Source organism: Mesoplodon bidens (assembly GCF_964165515.1).
Source record: "Mesoplodon bidens genome assembly, chromosome: 16".
Lineage (NCBI taxonomy): Eukaryota > Metazoa > Chordata > Mammalia > Artiodactyla > Ziphiidae > Mesoplodon > Mesoplodon bidens.
The window spans coordinates 59,672,559-59,696,587 of NC_138173.1; the positions used below are offsets into that span (position 1 = coordinate 59,672,559).

Consider the following 24,029-nt stretch of genomic DNA (forward strand, 5'->3'; position numbering starts at 1 on the left):
CTCTCACTGTTGTATGAGTATGGAGTATGGTTGGATTATAATGAATTTCTTTGGCTCCCTTTCTGACCCTCATCAACCTGAGTTCTAGCCCGGCAACCACATTTCTCCAAGGTGACTGTGCTTGATGTTTCAGTCTCTCTAGCTTGACTAGAAGCTCTTTGAGGTCATGGACCTTGAGGTCACACACAACTTTAGAGCCTCAATGTCCAGTACATAGCATATACCGAATAAATGTTTGTTGAAGAGATGAATAGATAAATGGACGCATGGTCATCCTTACTTAGGAAAGAAGTCAGTGGGCAGCCCCTTTCTTTCCTAACCTTGGAATGTGCAAATCGGACGAAAACCAGGAGTAGATATTTGCTATTCTAAGATCACTCTGTTCATATTTACTCATTGTAGGTTCTGATCACAAACATTCAAAGCGTAAGAATAATAGTCATAGTCATCATTTCCTGAGGACTTCTGTGCATTAGGCATCATTCTAAATATTTTCCACATATTATTTTGTTTAATTCTTCCTGTACTTATAAGAGGGAGAGATTTTCCCCATCAATTTACAGGGAAGGAAAGCAAATTTGAGGTGGGCTAAGTGACATGCTTTAAGCCTCCAGTTGAGTGAACCTGTAGAAATGGCATAATGTCTCTCTCCAGTATGCTTTGAACCCAACAACTCTAGTTCACATCAAGTGTCAGTTTATTCCATCTGGAAGAGATGAAGAACTCAGAGTCGTTTCTAGAGGAAATGGCTCTTGTGTGTTTTTAAGTGTTGAGATTCTAGAGTGAGTGGATCTAAGGTGGGTGGGGCAGGGTGAGGTGAGGCCAAACATTCTGCAACAAAGGGGAAGAAGAACACACAGGGAGCAGGAGAGAAGGAAGGACCTCCTGGGAGGAGAGACACTTATTGGAGCAAAATAAAAGTAGACCTTCTAGGAGTGATACCAGGGGAAGGCTTGACTCGTTGGGGTTTTTAAAGTTGGAGGTTATTCCTCCATTATTAGAAGCTTTGTGTGGAGGCTCCTTGGGTAGGCGGCTTTGTCTTTTAATGCAGAGATGATTCCAAGAGGTATACAATAAGTCCCCTGCATATACAAACGAGTTCTGTCCCGAGAGCACGTTCGTAAGTCCAGCAAAGTTAGCCTAGGTACCCAACTAACACAATCGGCTATATAGTACTGTACTGTAATAGGTTTATAATACTTTTCACACTACTAATACTTAAAAAACAAACACACACACAAAATAAAGAAAACATTTTTAATCTTACAGTGCAGTACCTTGAAAAGTACAGTAGTACGGTACAACAGCTGGCATTGAGTGAACAGGCAAGAAGAGTTACTGACTGGAGGAGGGAGAGGAGGTGGGAGATGGTAGAGCTGAAGGATCCTCAGCAATAGGAGACGGAGGGCAAGCTGCAATCTCACTCACGCCTGACGTTGATGGAACACACGTTCACGTCTTTGAAAGTTCGCAGCTTGAAGGTTCGTGTGCAGGGCACTTGCTGTAGTTGCTATGTTGTTTTTCTTGCTTTGTTTGCTAAACAAAAACATCCTTGCTTAATCACAGTCTCTTCACGCAGAGCTGGGGAGTGTAAACAATGGCCTTGTTCTACCAAATCTACAGAAAGCATTTATTAATTTTAGAGCCCCTAACAAAAGAGTCTTTCAGACCAGAAAGAAAGAAAATCCAGATAACATCTTTATTAACTTTATTAAAGTTAAATATGTAGTCAAACTTTAACTATAAATTTAAATGTACTGAAGTATAGTATATCATTATATGCAGCACACATATCATAAGTGTGCAGCTCTATCAGTTTCACAAACTGAACACACTTATGGAACAACGACCCAAATGATATATATATATATTTTTTCGGTACACAGGCCTCTCACTATTGTGGCCTCTCCCGTTGCGGAGCACAGGCTCCGGACGCGCAGGCTCAGCGGCCATGGCTCCCGGGCCCAGCCACTCCGCGGCATGTGGGATCCTCCCAGACCGGGGCACGAACCCGTGTCCCCTGCGTCGGCAGGCGGACCCTCAACCACTGCGCCACCAGGGAAGCCCCCAAATGATATTTTTTATAAAATTGTCCTCTGTATTCTACCATGATTCAATCTCCTAAATAAAATTAACTTTCGCCTCAGTGTTAGCATTCTCTAGAGTATAAAATTTCCTTGTAAGTAATTAAACTTTGGTTTTTCTATGTTTCACCTGTCACCTCCTCTCCCCGGGTGCTTGGAATTGGTTCTCCTGACTGGTTGGGACTATCATCCAACCTGACGAGGATTGATAAGAGTTGATAAGGGTCGGGGCTTCCCTGGTGGCACAGTGGTTGAGAGTCCGCCTGCCGATGCAGGGGACACGGGTTCGTGCCCCGGTCTGGGAAGATCCCACATGCCGCGGGGCAGCTGGGCCCATGAGCCATGGCCGCTGAGCCTGCGCATCCGGAGCTTGTGTTCCACAGCGGGAGAGGCCCCAACAGTGAGAGGCCAAAAAAAAAAAAAAAGAGTTGATAAGGGTCAACTCTCAGGGGGGTGTGTGTGTGTGTGTGTGTGTGTGTGTATCATTTGTTCACTGCTGCTTTGTGCCAGACAATACACCAGATGCTTTACACAGATTACCTCTAATTTTCACAACCCCACTGAGGTAAGCATTATTACCTTCATTACATAAGAGAAGAAACTCAGAGCCCAACCCCAGCTTGGAAATCACAGTTCAGAGATTGAAACCTAGGACTCCCTCCCCTTGCCACTGTCACCCTGGAACTGTTTGTACTGATGGGAAAGAGGAGAGGAGAAGAAAATCATCCAGATGAGTCCCAGATTGCTTTTGCGTGGCACAGGGATATTGTTTTGTGTTCGTTATATCAGTATGTCCTACCTGCGCTAGGACAGATAGATTCAAAAAGACTGGGAAGTCTCTCCTTGCCATCACATTTCACTCTTCAGACCATGCCCTTCCCTCTAGTGCATGCTGAGAGGTGGCCGAGAGGCTGTTAGCATCTCCATGCACACCGGTGGCTCCAGCTTGCCGAGGGTTTCTTTATCCCATTGTTCCTAGACTGAGGTTAGTGATTGGTCCTTTGCCACCGATGACTCCCTGCCGGTTTCTAGCAGATGGGTGAGACCAGAGTGTACGAGAGCAGTTTCAACCTTTCAGGAAGTCTGGTAACTTTGCTTCCTCCTGGTCTTCCAGAGTAGGAACTCTGACTTATTCTTTGTGTTCTAGTGACCAGTGCAGGGTGGGGTATCCAGTAAGTGCTGATACATTTGTTGGGCTGAAAGCACAACTGTCATAATGGAAAGTGAAAGGGTGACCATCACAGGGAAGGGTCACTATGCTGTCATCTTTGTTATCTTCACTGACAATCCTGAGCTCAGAATGCATCCACTCTGTCACCTGTAGGATCAGAACCTTTCTGGCCTAATGGCATCCCATTGCCCATGCTTATCTCCTTCTGCTTTGCCACCTACTCCCACCGCCCCCCCCACATCGTGCTGCTACTTAACATTGAACTGCCTGTCCTGATCTCTCCTCATACTGTGTATCTGTACTTGCTTCTCCTTGATCCTGGATCCTCTCACAGTCTCTCTTTTTTTTAACTTTTTCAAAATTTATTTTTATTTATTTATTTTTGGCTGCGTTGGGTCTTCGTTGCTGCACACGGGCTTTCTCTAGTTGCATCGAGCGGGGGCGTCTCTTGGTTGTGGTGCCCGGGCTTCTCATCGTGGTGGCTTCTCTTGTTGTGGAACAGAGGCTCTAGGCTCATGGGCTTCAGTAGTTGTGGCCTGCAGGCTCAGTAGTTGTGGCACATGGGCTTAGTTGCTCCACGGCATGTGAGATCTTCCCAGACCAGGGCTCGAACCTGTGTCCCCTGCATTGGCAGGCAGATTCTTAACCACTGCGCGACCAGGGAAGTCCCCCTCTTACTGTCTCTTAAGATCAACTCCTGTTTTGTCAAACAGGAGTTGACCTTAAGAGACTCTGGTAGACTTGGGTATTTTCTTCCTTACTTTCCTTTCATTCTATATATACTTATAACTCTATCGTAATATTTATCTACCCTGCCCATAGTTTTTTTTTTTAATATTTTATTTATTTATTTATTTGGCTGTGCCAGATCTTGGTTGTGGCACGTGGGATCTTTGTTGCAGCATGCATGCGGGCTCTAGTTCCCTGACCAGGGATCTAACCTGGGCCCCCTGCATTGGTAGCACGGAGTCTTAACCACTGGAACACCAGGGAAGTCCCACCCATAGGTTTTTTTGTTTTGTTTTGTTTTGCGGTACACGGGCCTCTCACTGTTGTGGCCTCTCCCATTGCGGAGCACAGGCTCTGGACGCGCAGGCTCAGCGGCCATGGCTCACGGGCCCAGCCGCTCTGCGGCATGTGGGATCCTCCCGGACCGGGGCACGAACCCGCGTCCCCTGCATCGGCAGGCAGACTCTCAACCACTGCGCCACCGGGGAAGCCCCACCCATAGGTTTTTTTTTTTTTTGTGGTACGCGGGCCTCTCACTGTTGTGGCCTCTCCCGTTGCGGAGCACAGGCTCCGGATGCGCAGGCCCAGCAGCCATGGCTCACGGACCCAGCCACTCCGCGACATGTGGGATCCTCCCGGACTGGGGCACGAACCCGTGTCCCCTGCATTGGCAGGCGGGCTCTCAACCACTGCGCCACCAGGGAGGCCCCCACCCATAGGTTTTTAATGTTTGTGTCCCACTGGATGGTAAGCAAGTTAAGGACAAAGTCCATGTCTTTTCATTTCTGCATCTCCTAGGATAGAGAAGATGCTCAGTAAATATTTATTGAATTAATGAATGAATAAATGAAATGTCCAAAGTAGTGATATTTTAATAGCTTTATTGAGATATAATTGGGTCAATACCACACAATTGACCCATTTAAAGTGTACAATTTAATACTTTTTAGTATATTCACAGACATTTGCAACCATCACCAGAATTTTAAAACATTTTTGTCACCTCCAAAAGAAACCCTGTACCTCTTAGCTGTCACTCTCTATTTCGCCATTCGTCCCTAAGCAATCACTAATTTACTTTCTGTCTCCATAGGTTTCTCTGTTTTGAACATTTCATGTGCATGGAATGATATAATTTATGGTCTTGTGTGATTGGCCTCTTTTATGGTCTTGTGTGATTGGCATGTGGGACCCTCCCAGACCGGGGCACGAACCCGTGTCCCCTGCATCGGCAGGCGGACTCTCAACCACTGCGCCACCAGGGAAGCCCCTCAGTGTGGTTTTGATTTGCAGTTCCTTGATGACTGACGATGCTTAGTATCTTTCCATGTGCTTATTGGCCGTTTGTATATCTTCTTTGATCTATTGAGATCATTTGTCCACTTCTAAATTGGGTTGTCTTCTTATTTAAGTGTTCTTTATATATTCCAGATGCAAATCCATTATCAGACATATGATTTGCCTTTTCTCCCATTCATTGAGTTGTCTTTTCACTTTCTTGCTGGTGTCTTTGAAGCATAAAAGTTTTACATTTTAATGTAGTTTAATTTATCTATTTTTCCTTTTTTTTCTTGTGCTTTTGGTGTCATATCTAGGAATCTTTTGTCAAATTCAAGGTCACGAAGATTTATCCTTATGTTTTCTTGTCAAAGTTTTATGGCTTGAGCTCTTACATTTAGGTCTTTAATATATTATGAGTTATTTGTTGTATAGGGTTTGAGGTAAGGGTCCAACTTCATTCTTTTACATGTGGTTCTCTAATTATCCCAGAACCATTTGTTGAAAAGACTATTATCTCCCCCATTAGATGGCCTTGGCACCCTTGTTAAAATCAGTTGGCCATAGATGTATCAAAGCATTTTGATACATTTTTTAAATCTGGTTTAAGATTTTTAAATCTGGTTTAAGAGAGGGAGTCTTAGGATTGTACAATGTAAGACCTTGGTTGAAGAAAAAGAGGAAAGACTGTTTCCCATTCTTCTTCATGTAACTTCCACAAATATGCAGGATAAAGTGGTCCTTCTGTCACCTAGCCTGTTAACCTGCAGAAAAGTAGTCCCTACTTGTCACTGTGTTCAGTTTTTTATCATTTTTTCTTACCTCTTTAAAATATGTTCATTTTATTTTCCCTTGTTGGTGTTATCTTTAATTTTTCTTAATTACTTCATCTTACCCCTCCTAACCTTCTTTATTTACCTCCTTTTTTCCCTTTGTTTTTGGCAGCAAATCCTTCTATTTTCTAATAATTATGGAAGCATCCAAAATAAATAATAACCATTCCCTTAAAAGGAGCCTTTATAATATGTTTGAGAACCCAGCTTCCCTTGACAGTTGTTTGAAAGGGTTCACAGCGGTTTGAATTGTTTTGAATTCAGTGTAGAAGTGCTTGGTTTCTCTCCTTCTTGTGTAATTTTATGGTTATGAAACCATAGCTGAATGTAGCCTTTTAGGACAGCCATGGCCTTGGAATCCACACTCAGCTTCTATCTAAAGCTGATTCAAGTTCAGTAACAGCAGCTGAAATGTTTAATACAACCACACTAAAAAGCTGAAAATGTTTAGCACAACACTAAAAACTGTGGGCAATGTGAAAATTACAACTTAGGTTCCAGCATATCAGTCTCTTCAGAGCATAAAACCAGCACTAAAAAAGTTCTTGCTTTTTTTCCAGCAAATCTAAAATAGCAAGCAAAGAGGAAGGGATTTTAACTTCAAAGACAAATAACACTCTCCATTACTGTTGTTTGTGGTATTCTTAGTTTCCAGTCAGTTGATTGACAAATATTTGTTAAGCACCCAATTTATACTGCCTCCCAGGGCTGGGTTTTCACCAGCATTGAAGGCATGGTGTCTGTCCTTCAGAAGCTTCTAGTTTAGCTGAAGGGGTAAAAATAGCGTGTTAAAAATTGAGAGAATATATACAAAACTATGGTACTGGCTCAGAGTTCAAAAAAAGGAGAGATCTGTATGAACTGCTTTTTAGTTGGGATATTTTCAAAGAGAGGTTAGTACTTTAGCCCTTCAAAGCAGAACCCCACTATCTCACTTAGCACCTTCGTGCGAATGAGAAACAGATGCCCTTTTGCCCTTTCCTTCAGGCTCCTACAGTACCTCTCCTCCACAGGGACTGCTCCTGAGGAGTGGGCACTGGATTTTAGACTTCATTTGTCGCTGAAGCGAGGTTCCCTTGTGCAGTGAACAACCTGCACCACTGTACAAGGAGTGCCTTTTTTTTTTTTTTTGAAGAATAGTTTGGATTTCTCCAGGGAAGGGGAGGAGGGAGGATGTGAGGGAAGAACGTGAGTAAGGAAAAAAGATGAGAAAGAGTATGTTCTGTTCAGTGTATAATAGGAAGACAGCTGAAGGAAGTTGAAAGGTATTTGTTGGCAAAGAGCGTAAAATGCTGTTTTTCTTCCCTTTCCCTCACCTTTTTTAATATATAATAGTTTTACTGACAAATATTAACCAAACAGTTCTCTGTTTACTAGTTCCTAACCAAATTATTATGAAAACTGTATCAATTTATGCCTGTCACATCTATTCTACAGATAATAGCATAGCATTATAATAGCATAGTATTCAAAAATATCAATGCTCATATAAGCATTTCGCCATAATTCATACTTTCTTCCTAATCACATGAGTCAGTGTTACACATTCAAACTGTATTTTGGAAGCATACATCTAAATATATAATTTGTACATTGGGAGCAACTTTATTATATTGGGCATTAATATAAGCATTTTGTCAGGGACAAGTCATCTGGTTAAATATAAACTTAACCTTAATATAACTTCTTTATTGATAACGTTTTTCCCAGTTATAAACATAGTATACTCTCTCTGGGGAATAATTTGAGTAATAGAGAATTCTATTAAGGTGAAAAGAAAAATCATTCAGAAACTGCCCCCAGGGGTAAGTAACTCTTTTAATATTTGGATGAATGAATTTTTAATTTTTAATGGTTATTATATATATAATTTTATGTTTTGCTTTTCAAAATAATTTATCATTACACTAACACTTTTTTTTTTTTTTAAAGCTCTTTAAGTTCTAAAGCATCTTTCCGGCCTAATAGCCCATGGGTCATTTTGGCTTCCTCCCTAGCTTGTGCCCTTGTATACTATTCACATATGTTCCCACGTTATATAGGGCCTTCTCAGTTCCTTCGAATTTTTTTTCAATGCACAAGGAGATTGCTATCAGCTTCTTTCTATTCCTGTACTGGCTCCTAAATGTAGCAGTTCCTTCTATTGTGATGCTGCCTTTCCCCTGGGTTAGAGTGAGTCTGGGAAATATGACTCAGATATATATCCAGGAAAGGTTGTACTCAGTCACATGCACAATCAAAATCTGGTGAGTACTTCCAGGAGACGAATATTGTTAATGCCTAACACCTTATAAGGTGTGTGGCTTTATGTCATGATTATAGGCCCACACAGGACCATTTTGACTGAAGATTTGTTCTATAAAAATAAGACTTTCGGAGCATCATCCCCATTTCTCATTACTAATTAAAATGGAATTGTTATTATTATCTATAGAAATATACACAGAATCTTAATTCATTTTGCCATAAAGAAAGGGGTTTGATCTTATGGCTCCATCTAGAAAATGTTTATCATCATAATCATTATCATCATCATTATGGTTAAAATGTATTCAGTGTTTAAGGTGTATTCAACACCACGATTGAAGCATTTCGTGCATTATCACACTTAAACTGCACAGCAGCTCCCCAAGTAGACACTGTCATTATCTGCAGTTTTCACTGCAGATAGGAAGGAGAGTCATGTAGCTAACAGGTATGCAGAGTTAGGAATTGAAGCTACATTTGTCTTTAATTTCATGCTTTTAAACAAGTATAATTCAGGGCAATTGACATTCTGTGACTTCTGAGCCTAAGCAGTTTAAGAAGGCCTGGCATGGTTGATTGGTTTTTGATAAGAGTCAAAAAGATAATTCAATGGAGGATGAATAGTCTTTTCAACAAATGATGCTGGGATAACTGGATAGCTGCATACAAGCAAACAGAGTTTGACCCTTACCTCATGCCTTCTAGAAAATTTAACTCAAAGTGGATTATAGAGCTAAATGTGAGAACTAAAACTTTGAAACTCTTAGAAGACAACATAAGAGTAAATTTTCATGGGCTTGTGTCAGGCAGTGTTTCTGACATGTGACACCGAAACCACAAGCAGCAAAAGAGAAAAATGGATAAATTGGGCTACATAAAAGTTAAAAACTTTGGGGCTAGAAACAGTACCGTCAAGAAAGTGAGAAAGCAGCCCATAGAATGGGAAAAAAAATATCTGCAAATCATATTTCTGATTAAGGACTTACATCAAAGAATATATAAAGAACACTTAAAGTTCAATAATAAAAAGACAAGTAATCTAGTTTTACAATGCACAAAGGATCAGAATAGACATTTCTCCAAAGAAGATATATAAATGGACAATAAACACATAAAAACATGCTCAGTATCATTAATCATCAGGGAAATGCAAATCAAAAGCACACTCACATACCTCTTCACATACACCAGGAGGATCCTAATAACAAAGAACAGATGACAAATGCTGGCAAGGATGTGGGGAAATTAGAACTCTCATACTGTACTGGTAGGAATGTAAAGTGGCACAGCCACTTTAGAAAATGGTCTGGCATTTTCGCAAAAGGTTAAAAAGAGTTACCATATAACCCAACAATTCTACTTCTTGGTATATATCCAAGAGTAAAAAAACATATGTCCACATAAAAAATTTGTATATAAATTTTCAAAGTAACATTATTCATAATAACCTAAAGGAATCAACGCAAATGCCCATCAGCTGATGAATGGATAAACCCAATGTGGAATATTCATACAGTGGAATATTATTTGACAATGAAAAGCAATGAAGTACCAATACATGCTGCAACATGATGAATGTTGAAAACATTATACTAAATGAAAGAAACCAGTCACACAGGACCACATATTGTATGACTCTATTTATATGAACTGTCTGTAAGAGGCAGATTCATAGATGTAGGAGGTAGATTAGTGTTTGCCTAGGGCAGGGGGAATGGGGAAGTGGGGGATGATTATTAATGGTACAGCATTTCCTTTGGGGTGATAAAGTATTTTAACATGGATGGTAGTGATGGTTGTACAACTCGATATATATACTGAAAACCATTGCATTTTACATGTTAAGTGGGTTAGTTATCTGGTAAGTGGATATATATTAATAATATTGTACTATTATTATTATTAATATCTTAATATATGCTAATAAAAGTGTAAAAAAAATTCTGGCAGCATCTGCTTCTTTCCTCTTGAGCTCTGTATCTCAATGTCCAGGCTGTCTCATGGGAAGGAAAGGCTGTACTGACTTAGGAGCACCGCAGGGCCAGACATCCAGCCCTGGCCCACTGTCTGCCTGCAATTGCATGAGTGATCCCAAGCAAAGGTGATGGAGGAACTGCCCAGTTCAGCCCCAGGCAACCCACAGAATACTAAGATATGATTAAATGGTGGTTGGGCTTTTTTTAATAATTTGTTTTATTAAATTATAGTTGATTTACAGCATTGTATTAGTTTCTGATGTAAAGCAAAGTGATTCAGTTATACAAACATATAATAGTTTGCACCTGCTCATCCCAAACTCCCAATCCATCCCTTCCACACAGCCTCCCCTACCCTTGGCAACCACAAGTCTGTTCTCTATGTCTGTGAAGTCTGTTTCTGTTTTGTAAATAAGTTCATTTGTGTCATATTTTAGATTCCACATAAAAGTGATATCATAAGGTATTTGTCTTTCTCTTTCTGACTTACTTCACTTAGTATAATGATCTCTAGGTCCATCCATGTTGCTGCAAATGTTATTTCATTCTTTTTTTTTTTTTTTTTTTTTTTGCAGTGCGTGGGCCTCTCACTGTTGTGGCCTCTCCCGTTGTGGAGCACAGGCTCCGGACGCACAGGCTCAGTGGCCATGGCTCACGGGCCCAGCCGCTCTGTGGCATGTGAGATCCTCCTGGACCGGGACACGATCCCATGTCCCCTGCATCAGCAGGTGGACTCTCAACCACTGTGCCACCAGGGAAGCCCCTATTTCATTCTTTTTTATGGCTGGGTAGTATTCCATTGCATATATACGTACCACATCTTCTTTATCCATTCATCTGTCACTGGACATTTAGATTGTTTCCTTGTCTTGGCTATTGTAAATAGTGCTGCTAAGAACATAGGGGTGGGACTTCCCTGGCGGTTTAGTGGTTAGGACTCTGTGCTTCCACTGCAGGGCATGAGGTTCGATCCGTGGTTGGGGAAGTAGGACCCCACATGCTGCGCAGTGTGGCCAAAAAAAAAAAAATTAAAAACATAAGGGTGCATGTATCTTTTTCAATTATACTTTTGTCTGAATATATGCCCAGGAGTGGGATTCCTGGATCTTATGGCAATTCTCTTTTTAGTCTTTTGAGGGACCTCCTTACTGTTTTCCATACTGGCTGCACCAATTTAAATACATTCCCATAAATGGTGGTTGTTTTAAGCCACCAAGTTTTGGGGCAACTTGTTACATAGCAAGAGATCATTGGACCAAGTAGTGAGTCAAATTATTGTTTTAACACTGTGACTACATATTGAAACTAAAATCAATCCCAGGCAAGCCTTTGTCCTAAGGAGAGGAATCTGGATAGGAAGAGTATTATGCTTGATTTTAAGGGAAAATGAAATAAGGAAGAGCTAAGGGTTGTGGAGCATGTTTTAAATAGCTAGCTGAGCCGATCCAGGCAGGCCTGCCAACTGGTCTCTTGTCTAAAGCTCACATTGGCGGCAGCAGCTAACCAGCCATTTGTCCAGAGGCCAGGAGTTACTTAGCAGGAGCTCTAGAGGGCTGGCAGGTCATTTTTCTGGTTTCAAGAAGTGACACAAATAAACCCCTATCCACTTGTCCTCCCCACACCCTGAAAGGAAAATTACTAAGCTGGACGGGACAGAGTGGTTTGACAACAGAAGTGAAGGCCAGGCATTTGTGTCTGTATCTTAAATGGAGTTATCAGTAGGGCAGAAACTCTTGATTCACCTCGTGTCTCCACACAGGGTCATTCTAAGGGGGCCTTTTTTTTTTGTTTTTTTGTTTTTTTTTTGGCCACTCTGCAGCACGTAGGATCTTAGCTCCCTGACCAGGGATCGAACTCATGCCTCCTGCAGTGGACACATGGAGTCCTAATCACTGGACCACCAGGGAATTCTAAGGGGGTCATTTTTTATATACTCTTGGATAATGATGTGTAGCAGGGGAATGCAGAGAAATGATCTTCATTTATCATTCAGCCAATACTTTTCTAGGACCTACTGTACTAGGAAGCATCTGTCAGCCACATAGACAGGGATCCTGGTCTCAAAAAGCTTATAGTTACGTGAGCAGGCCATTTCTCCAGGGCTCTGAGAAGGCCTTTCAGGGACTCTGGGAGCCCTTAGAAGTGGCACGTGGTCTAGATTTGTGGGATGGGAGATTTCTTAGAGAAATAACATCTAAAACTGGAAAACTGAGGAAGCTCGTCTTCACTCTAAAATACCTTATTTGGGGGCTTCCCTGGCGGTCCAGTGGTTAAGACTCTGCGCTTCCAATGCAGGGGGAGCGGGTTCCATCCTTGGTCGTGGAACTAAGATCTCACATGCTGCTCGGAGCGACCAAAAATAATAATAATAATAAATAAAATAAAATAAAATACCTTATTTGAGGGTGAAAAGAAATGAGGAAAGGGTAGTATTCCTTATTTAGGCATTTTGTTTTCTAGATTCCTATCACTGATGCAGGCTCCCAGGTCTAACTCCATGTGGCTTTATTTTATACAGTTTATTTCCAGGACCTTCCAGTATTCATTCACTGTTCTTTCAATATTTCCAACTGATGTGACATGTTCCTCTTTTTGGGTTTCACATCTTTTTTGCCATTTCTCATTGATATGAATATATTCTAGTTACCTATTCCTACAAAACAAATTGCCTTAAAACTGACTAGTTTAAAACAACAGTGATATATTATTTCTCCTGATTCTGTGGCTTGCAAGGCGATTCCTGTACTGGTTTCACCTGAGCTCATTCATACGGTTGCTGGAGGGTCAGCTGAGCTGGAATGTCCAAGATGGCCTCATTCTCATGTCTGAGAGTTGGTGCGGGCTATCACCAGGGCCTGTGACCCCTTCACCTCCAACAGGCTACCCTTGCTTCCTTACACCACGGTCTCAGTATGGCATTCCAAGGGGGCAATGGTGGAAGTTGCAAGGCCTCCTAAAGCCTTGCCTTGAGAGTCAAATAATGTTGCTTCTGTTGCATTTGGCTGGGCAGTGGAATTCACAAAGGCAGCCCAGGTTCAAGGGAAGGGGAAATACTCAACCTCTTGATGGGAGAAGCAGTGAAGTCAGTTGGAAAGAAGCATCAGGAGCTGTTGCGGCCGTCATGGCACATAATCTCCTATGGGACATGAGGATTCTGCCCCTTGTGTTGAGGTATATGTGGCAGTTGTCCCTTCCATCTTCTAAGAAGGGCCTGGTCATTATTATATTAAGTATAATTCTTATGGCTCATACCAACTCAGCTGCTACTAAGCCTCTGAAAGCAGCCTAGTAGCTATTTCTAAGGATGGATTAAAGTACAGAAGAGGGTTTACTTAGGAAGAGGTCTAAATAATATTTTTTTGCAGATTTAATTTGTTTAATTGAAGTATAGTTAATTTACAGTGCTATGTTGGTTTCAAGTGTACAGCAAAGTGATTCAGTCATACATGTATATATATATATGTATGTGTATATATATATAGATATATATATGTGTGTATATATATATACATATATGTGTATATATATATATATATATACACATATTCTTTTTCAGATTCTTTTCCATTATAGGTTATTACAAGATATTGTGTATAGTTCCCTGTGCTATACAATAGGTCCTTGTTGTTTACCTATTTTATATATAGTAGAGTGTATATGTTAATCCCAAATTCCTAATTTATCACTCCCCTGCCAATAAGATTTTAAAGTGAGTTCTGTTACAAGCTGAATAAGGTTTTTAATAAGTTCAGTTATATGCTAAAAGCTTTTATAAATACTCTTAATTACTTCTTGGACTTCTGGCTAAGATCAAGTATGGTATCTGTTCTTATCAGTTTAGTGTAAATACTCTTAAATATAAAAGCATACACTTACGTTCTTAGAACTTTCTAACAAAAGTTTTTAATGATAGCAATCCAGCGAAGGCAGTAGAACATGTATTATCTTCCTCATTTAATATGAGTTTGGGGACACTTGAAGTAGTGAAAAATCATGTCATTAGTTTGTGGCAGAGTTGTATTTGAGTCCCAGGTGTCCTACTTCCCAAGGCTGTGCTCCTTTCATGGCTTCCAGCTAGTAGAACTCTGAAGATTCTGGAGGTGTCCCACTCCAGAGGAGTCCCCATGTAGCTACTGGCACAAATTCATCACGCCCTGAGGAACGCACCATGATTAGTTAAGTTTGTTAAGTTGTTTCATTCACACTCACCCTATCGTTCTCACAACAGATGAGTGAAGCTATCATTACACTCTTGAGAAAAAGGAAGGTTAAAAAAAGAAAAGTGGCTTGCTTTTCATCTCACAGCTACCAAGTGACCCATTCTGAATAAAACTTAAATCTTCAAATTCCTAGCTGAATATTCTTTCCACAGCAGGATTGGGCTCTAAGTCTGAAAGCACTGAAAATGAACACCATATGAGTGGACACTGAGGTACGCAGGTTCAATTACCCACAAATGATATGATTTATAAACATGTGTAAAGTGATCTCATTTGTATGACCCTGAGCAAGTTTCCTCCCCGCAACACGGAATGCTGTCATCCACTTTTTCTGCTTTGGATAGAATTACATTTTTCTCATATGGATGAAGCGGGGGTTATATTGTAATAATCTCTAAGGTTTCTTCCTGCTCTAGAATGAAATGGTACAGTTTGTGTTGCATACTATTGTTAGTTTGAGAAGACCTGAAGGTTTTTAAAAGAGAGAAATGAACTTTCATATAGAAGACAAGAACTCATCAGGAACAGTTCTAAAGGAAGATGATACAATCAATGATTGTGACATTTTATGAGGTTCTGTTTTCATTGTACAAGGTTTTGTGGACAAACGTGGACTCTATCTATCCTGTTGGAGCTTATATTTGAGTAGGGAAGGTAGTCTTTAATCTGATAATTACGTAGACTGTATAGGGAGCAATGGAGATCTGTTAATGATTGAAATGCAAAGGATAAGGAGTTAAGTAGGCTTGAGGAGTAGAGGAATAGTCCAGAGAAGTGAGGAGGAATGTTCCAGGTTTGGGAATGACATATTCAAAGGCCCTGTGGTAGATGGGCATAATATGTTTGAACTGAAAGAAGCCTAGCATCTCTGGAGCACACAGGGGCCAGAGGTGAGAATGTTCCAAAGGGGATGGGGTCAGGGCCATGCATGCATTATAGGCCATATAAAGGGTTTTGGTCTTTAGCCTAAAAGCAATGAGAAGCCATTAAAGTGCATCTTCAACAGGGGCAGGACATTTTCAGGTTCAAATTTTTAAAAGATCATTTTAATTGCTGTGTCTGGGCTTGGGTGCTTGAAGTTGGGTTGAGAACAAGAGTGGGTGCATAGTATAGTCCAATTAAGAAACCAATGTAATTGTCTAGGTTAAAGGTGTTGGTATTTTGGGCCAAGGCAGTGGCAGTGCCAAAGATGGGAAGACTTAGACATATATGAGAGCTATCTGGGAGGTAAAAACCACAGTTCAGACTGATAGACTGGGTTGAGGAAGATGAAGACGTCATGGATGAAACCTTGTTTTCAGGCTGCATGGTGGGAGCACTCACAGGCACAGGACCTCAGGTTTGGAGGGAAGAACCTGAACTCAGTTTTGGGCTTGTTGATTTTGAGGTGTCTTTTGGATGTCCATGTGGATACAAAAGTCTGGGGTTGGGAATAAAGCCCTGGTCTAAGGGTAGAAATCTGAGAATCCTTGGGGCATGGATGGTAATTGAAGCCATGGGGATATAAGAACTTGCCTGAGAGACGAGAGAAGAGAGATATTTGGGGAACTGAATCTCAAGGGACTCAAGCCTTTAAAATCCATGGAGATGAGGTGGCGGTAACCCACAGTGGTCACTGAGAAAAGGCAGGGACGGAGAGAAACCAGTACAGTGTGTGACGTCCTTCTAACTGAGGGGAGTGCTCAATAGCACCTGATGCTATTAATGTCAACCACATGGGGGACCTACAAGATATCTATCGTATATGGACACAAGGGAGAATGCTTGTGCCCCTAGTAGTAAAGGCAGAAGCTAGAGGAGTGAAGAGTGCATGGGAAGGTAGGTGTGAGACAGGATACGTGGGGCTAGGGGGGTTGTAAAGGAGTGACTTATGTAGTTGTCTTAGTTCAGGCTGCTTTAACAAAAATACTATAGACTGGATGGCTTATACGATAGACCCTCATTTCTCACAGTCTGGAGGCTGGGAAGTCCAAGATCAAGGTGCCAGCAGACCTGGTGTATGGGAAGGCACCTTAGTTTGCAGAGGTCTGCTCATTGTATTATCATCACAAGAGAGAGGAAGCAAGTTCTCTCTGTCCCTTCTTATAAGGACAGTAATCTCATCACGGGTCTGTAGGGGAACAAAGTTTGCCACCCCAAAATGTCTCTTTGGTGTGTGGATTACTTCGAGCTGAAAACAATCAAGGCCCAAAAGACTCTGGAAGAACCTTTGACCTGTGACCTAAAAAATTTTAGATAGAGGACCTGTTCCAGGAAGGGAGCTATCAACATAGATAACTATAGAATGAGCTAGGTGTGTAGGCAAGGAGAAACCTGGCAAAGTCTGTTTGTTAAAATTCCCCTCTGTGTCCCATTGTCTCTGCATGACACAACAAACATTTATTTACCAAACAGTTGCCTTTACATCTCCATGTGAATTGCCTTCCTCCCCTTTGAAGTCCTGAACCACTACCCCAACATCCTCTTTTGTCTTTAGCTGAAGGTAGTATTTAAAGTGAGGGTTTTGACTCTATGACATAAATCACAGCAATATCCTTTTTGACCCGCCTCCTGGAGAAATGGAAATAAAAACAAAAATAAACAAATGGGACCTAATGAAACTTCAAAGCTTTTGCACAGCGAAGGAAACCTTAAACAAGACGAAAAGACAACCCTCAGAATGGGAGAAAATATTTGCAAACGAAGCAATGGACAAAGGATTAATATCTGAAATTTACAAGCAGCCCATGCAGCTCAATATCAAAAAAACAACCCTAACCAAAAATGGGCAGAAGACCTAAGCAGACATTGCTCCAAAGAAGATATACAGATTGCCATCAAACACATGAAAGGATGCTCAACATCGCTAATCGTTAGAGAAATGCAAATCATAACTACAATGAGGTATCACCTCACACCAGTCAGAATGGCCATCATCAAAAAATCTACAAACAGTAAATGCTGGAGAGGGTGTGGAGAAAAGGGAACCCTCTTGCACTGTTGGTGGGAATGTAAATTGATACAGCCACTATGGAGAACAGTATGGAGGTTCCTTAAAAAACTAAAAATAGAACTACCATACGAACCAGCAATCCCACTACTGGGCATATACCTGGAGAAAACCATAATTCAAAAAGAGTCATGTACCACAATGTTCATTGCAGCTCTATTTACAATAGCCAGGACATGGAAGCAACCTAAGTGTCCATTGACAGATGAATGGATAAAGAAGATGTGGTGCATATATACAATGGAATATTACTCAGCCATAAAAAGAAATGAAATTGAGTTGTTTGTAGTGAGGTGAATGGACTTAGAGTCTGTCATACAGAGTGAAGTAAGTCAGAAAGAGAAAAACAAATACCATATGCTAACACATATATATGGAATCTAAAATTTAAAAAAATCGTTCTGAAGAACCTAGGGGCAGGACAGGAATAAAGACACAGATGTAGGGAATGGACTTGAGGACACGGGGAGGGGGAAGGCTAACCTGGGAGGAAGTGAGAGGGTGTCATGGACATATGTACACTACCAAATGTAAAGTAGCTAGTGGGAAGCAGCTGCATAGCACAGGGACATCAGCTCGGTGCTTTGTGACCACCTAGAGGGGTGGGATAGGGAGAGTGGGAGGGAGATGCAAGAGGGAGGGAATATGGGGATATATGTATACATATAGCTGATTCACTTTGTTATACAACAGAAACTAACACACCATTGTAAAGCAATTATACTCCAATAAAGATGCTAAAAAAATAAAGTGAGGGTTTTGGCCATTTTGGTGAGTTACTCAGTTTCCCTGGGTCTCTCCCCTGTACATGTTATTAAACTTTTGTATGATTTTCTCCTGTTAATCAGTCTTATGTCAATCTACTTCTTAGACCAGCCAGAAGAACCTAAAAGGGTAGAGGAAAACTTCTTCCTCCCCAGTAGGGCTCCACCCTCATGAAATAATCACCTTTCAAAAGCCCCATCTCCAAATTCTATCATATTGGTCTTTAGTGTTTCAATATGTTGCAGAAAGGGGGGCCCCTTCTAGGGCCCTAGAGAGCCTAATAGGTGGACCCTCTCATATCAGATGTCTTTTACATGGAAATACATTTAGAGCATACTATGTAATTGTTGCCAATATACTGAACTCTTAAATCAGACCCTGTCATACTTCTGCTTGAGACTTCTCAATTATTTTCCATTGCACTTAGAATAGAATCCTCAGTGGGGCCCATAAGGATCTGCTGACCTGTTCCCTACCAACCCTCCCATTATGTCAGGGCACACCTATTGCCTTTCACACCCTCACATATCCCAAGATCTTTCCCACCCCTAGTCCTTGTGTTGCAGGAAGGGACCCCTTCCAGGGCCCGAGAGCGGGCTCTCGTCTAACCCTAGGAAATGAATTGTCCGAGGAGACACACGTGCTGACAAAGCAAGAGACTGTATTGGGAAGGGGCGCCCGGGGGGAGAGCAGGAGGGTCAGGGAACCCAGGAGAACTGCTCTGCCATGTGGCTCCCAGTTTCGGGTTTTATGGGAATGGGGTTAGTTTCTGGGTTGTCTCTGGCCAGTCATTCTGACTCAGGGTCCTTCCTGGTGGCGCTTGCATCACTCGGCCAAGATGGATTCCAGTGAGGAGGATTCTGAGAGGTTGGGAGGACATATGGACTGGCGTCTCCTCTCTCCTTCTGACCTTTCCTGAATTCTTCCAGTTGGTGGTAGCTTGTTAGTTCCACATTCCTTACCAGGATCTCCTGTTGTAAGGTGACTCATGCAAGTGGCTACTATCCAGCCTGGCTAGGGTGGGTGGTTTCAATCAGTGGTTCCCCTGACAACTACGTGAATTTTGGGAAGACACAAACATTCAGTCCATAGCAAGTAGTCTTCTTATTAGCCCAATGACTTGGGAAAAGGAAAAATGCCTTTAGGGAAGAAATACGAGAGTTTCTTAGAAAACTAGGGTGGGGTTTGGTCAGGAACTCCCTTTCAAGATAGCTAAACTGAATACGGTTTGCTAAAGCTAGAGTTTTGGATTGCTTTTTCAGATTTTTTCTAATCACCAGGAAAAAATGCATCTTATTCACTTCTGAAGCAGATCCTTCTCTTGACAATTGCATTTGGGGCAGCACATGACAGCCACATCTGTCTGTCTGACAACCTTGTGGTGTTATTTCACAGAAGCCTAGGATGTAGGATTTCAAATGAGTAATTTTCCTTTTGTGTAGGTTTCTTTTTCTTTCTTTCTTTCTTTCTTTTTAAATTGAAGTATTAGTTGACTTACAATATTAGTTTTAAGTATACACCATAGTGATTCCAAATTTTTATAGATTATACTCTATTTAAAGTTATTATAAAATATTGTCTATATACCCTGTGCTGGACAATATATCCTTGTAGCTTGTTTATTTTTTGTTGTCGTTTTTGTTTTTGTTTTTTGTGGTACGTGGGCCTCTCACTGTTGTGGCCTCTCCTGTTGTGGAGCACAGGCTCTGGATGAGCAGGCTCAGTGGCCATGGCTCACGGGCCCAGCCGCTCCGCGGCATGTGGCATCTTCCCGGACCAGGGCACGAACCCGTGTCCCCTGCCTCGGCAGGCGGACTCTCAACCACTGCGCCACCCAGGAAGCCCACTTGTTTATTTTTTACATGGTGGTTTGTACCTCTTAACCCCCAACCCTATCTTTCCCCTCCTCTCTTCCCTCTCCCCACTGGTAAGTGTAGCTTTATTTATTTATTTATTTTTTTCACTTTCTTCCTCCAGGCTGATGAGCCCTGAAAACACACTCCTGCAGCCCAGGGAAGAGGAAGGGGTCAAGTATGAGCGTACCTTCATGGCGTCTGAATTCCTGGATTGGCTGGTTCAGGAGGGTGAGGCCACCACAAGGAAAGAGGCGGAACAGCTTTGCCACCGGCTTATGGAGCACAGCATCATACAGCACGGTGAGTGTATGGGTCAGCTTTTGCTAAACCCTAAAATCTTGTGCTACAACTACAGGCTTTTATTTCTCAATCGTGGCTCTGTAAGTCGACTGTGCCTCTGCTTGGGCTCAGCTTGGCTTGTCTCCACACTGGGGGTCTCATTCAGCCATGTGTTTCATGCCTTCTCATTCTGGGACTCAGAGTAAAGGAGCATCCACTCTCTGGACTATATTGTTTTGACAGATGAGGGGAGAAGCTAGAGAAGGCAGGCAGATTCTTGCAGTGTCTCCAGAAACTTCTGCTTGGGTGTGATTTAACATTACAGCTTCATGTCCAGCTGGCTATAGCAGGTCATCTGGTCAAGTCTGGATGGGAAGTAGATGGCTCTTGCAACGTTGGTCGCATTGGGAGAATGAAAATTTGTTGAACCATGGTTCAAGCTGCCACACTGAAGAAGTATCCAAAAGGCCTTCAGATTTTCACTTTTCTTTTTAGAGCTGAATCATAATGCAATGTAGTGTACTGTTCAGGAACTCTATTAGTTATCTATTGCTACATAAGAAATTACTCTAAAACTTAATGGTATAAAATAATAATAAATCTTTATGATCTCACATAGTTTTTGTGGCTCAGGAATTTGGGAGAAGCTTAGTGGGTGGTTTGGCTTGGAGGTCTCTTATGAGGTTGCGGTCAAGACATTGGCTGGGGTTACAGTCATCTGAAGGCTTGATAGCCTGGAGTATTTGCTTCCACAGTGGCTCACTTCTGTGCCTACCATAGAAGTGCTGGTGCTGGCTGTTGGCAGGAAGCTTCTGTCCATTGCTCTATGGACTTCTTCATAAGGCTGCCTGAGAATTCTCATGACATGGCAACCTGGCTTCTTGCAGAGGGAGTGATCCAAGAGAATGCAAGACAGAAGCTACAGTGTCTTTTAACTGAGCATTGGGAGTCACACACTGTTGTTTCTTCAATACTCTATTGGTTACCAGGTTAGTCCTATTGAGTATGAGAGAGGACTATGAGTGTGATAACCAGAAGGCAAGGATCACTGGAGCCATCTCAGTTCTTATGAGGCTGGCTATTGCAAGAACATAGGCTCTGGAATCCCAACTCCAGCAGTGATTAGCTACTTACCTTCTCTCATCTGTAAAATGGGCATACCTGCATAGGTTGGTTTTAGGAGTACAGGAGGTAGATATAAAGCACTTGGCTCAGTGCCTTGCTCTTAATAAGTGCTCAGTCAGTTTACTAATATAGCTGTAAGGTGTAGGCTTAGAACAGTGAGGAAAGGGCTGGGAACCAGATAAGCATTTCAGCCTAGGAGTCAATATGAAAGGTAATAACTTGAATCATTCTTACTGTAAACTCTCCTACCTCCACTTCTACACAGGCCTAGAATTTCTATCCCAGTGTTAGGGAGATAATAATGGAATTATTTGAAAGAAACTCTTGAAATTATTGGGAGCAGTGTTTTCCAAACTGCAGATTGCAACCCTTTAGTGGGTTTAGTGAAATTAGTTTAGGGAGTCATTCCCCCGGCATTAAAAACATTTTTTTTAGCACAGGGAACTATATTCAATATCCTGTGATAAACCATAATGGAAAAGAATATGAAAAAGAATGTATAAATAACTGTCACTTTGCTGTACAGCAGAAATTAATACAGCATTGTAAATCAACCATACTTCAATAAATTTTTTTTAAAAAAAGAACTACTAAGAAAAAATTTTTTTTTCATAGACTAGACTCTTAGTACTCAAAGTGTGGTCCATGGGGCTTCCCTGGTGGCGCAGTGGTTGAGAGTCCACCTGCCGATGCAGGGGACATGGGTTTGTGCCCTGGTCCAGGAAGATCCCACATGCCACGGCGCGGCTGGGCCCGTGAGCCATGGCCACTGAGCCTGTGCGTCTGGAGCCTGTGCTCCGCAACAGGAGAGGCCACAACAGTGAGAGGCCTGCGTACCACAAAAAAAAAAAAAAAAAAAAAAAGCATGGTCCATGGACCCACAGTGTCACCTGGGAACATGATAGAAATGCAGAATCTCTGATCCTACTGAATCTGATCTACATTTTAGCATAACCCCGAGTGATTCGAATGCACTTTAAAAGTTTGAGATGCAGTGGATTGGATTTAACTAGAATAGAAAATTTCAGAGCATAGTTTATGTAATACGGTCAAGGATTGTTTTGCAAAACGTTTATTTCAGTTAGATATACACTATATAAAATATGGCCATAGTCATGTGTGCACTGATTTGTAACATAAAAATTAGTACTCTGCATTGTGGTCAAATATTTTGAAAAGCCCCTGATCTAGAAGCATTGGTTTGCAAGGCACTCAAGCCACTCAGTATATTTTGGGGTGTTTTCTCCTAACTGATGTTGCCTCAATAACACTCACAACTGTTTATTGATGGTCTGATATGTTTCCTGCTGGGCTATTGATTGAGGTTTGGAAGGTTTGGAAGGTGGATAGAATTGTAAAATGCCAGTATGGTTCCTTGCCTTAAACAGCTTATAGTCTTGTAGAGATTATAAAATGGATATAGAAGCAATTAGAGAGCAATTGAAGTTGTAGGATATATTTTATTTATTGGTTATTTATTTTATACCATGTGCCAGGCACTGTCCTAGAGATTTTACACATTAACTTATTGAAACCTCTTAAACTCTTTGAGTCAGATATTCTAATTTTTGTTGTTGTTAAATTTATCTTATTGTGGTAAGAACACCTAATATGAGATCAACTCTCTTAACAAAATTTTTTTAAGTGTACAAAATAGTAACCATTAATTACAGGGCAGGTATTTTTATTATCTCCATTTTACAGATAAGGAGACCAAGGCACCAATAGGTTAAGTAATTTGTATGAGGCCACTCAGGTGGTAATGTCCAAATGGATATTATCACTAATTAGTGTGAACTCAGAATTGGTTGGAGTGACTGGGGCTTTCCACCATGAAAAATTGTGTGTTTGGATTAGAGTTAATGCTGTCATCTTTGCCCCAGACAGAAAACTTGGTGATACCAAACTCTAGAGAAAACCAGAATTTTATACTACCGTTTACTGACTGATAATGTACATCTCGACTTCAGAGAGAAGATAGAGGATGCCACAAATTGTTTCCAAATGATTTCCAAAGAGTGAGTAATTATACCTCAATTACAGTGCAATTATTATTATTTTTTTGGCTGTGTTGGGTCTTCGTTGCTGTGCGGGCTTTCTCTAGTTGTGGCGAGCGGGGGCTACTCTTCGTTGTGCTGCGCGGGCTTCTCATTGCGGTGGCTTCTCTTGTTGCGGAGCACAGCCTCTAGGCACACGGGCTTCAGTGGTTGTGGCACGTGTGCTCTAGAGCGCAGGCTCAGTAGTTGTGACTCACAGGCGTAATTGCTCCGCGGCATGTGGGATCTTCCCGGACCAGGGCTTGAACCCGTGTCCCCTGCGTTGGCAGGCGGATTCTTAACCACTGCACCACCAGGGAAGCCCCTACAGTGTAATTTTATAATGCTGTAAACATAAATGCCATAACGTTGTGATGTAAAGGATAAAATAAGGAATTATTGTTAGCAAATCTTATCCACGGAAATTTGTTGTCCATGGTT

The 24,029-nt window shown here is 41.6% G+C and overlaps 1 protein-coding gene across 2 annotated transcripts in view; it reads left to right on the top strand.

Annotated features, from left to right (window-relative positions):
• The window catches only part of DEPTOR (DEP domain containing MTOR interacting protein), a 203,252-nt gene that overhangs the window by 49,753 nt on the left and 129,470 nt on the right, over positions 1–24,029 (top strand). For both annotated transcript variants that reach the window (XM_081214281.1, XM_081214280.1), the window contains exon 4: positions 20,270–20,448. In XM_081214281.1, coding sequence (XP_081070407.1) covers positions 20,270–20,448 — 179 coding nt within the window. The remainder of the gene's footprint in view (positions 1–20,269; positions 20,449–24,029) is intronic.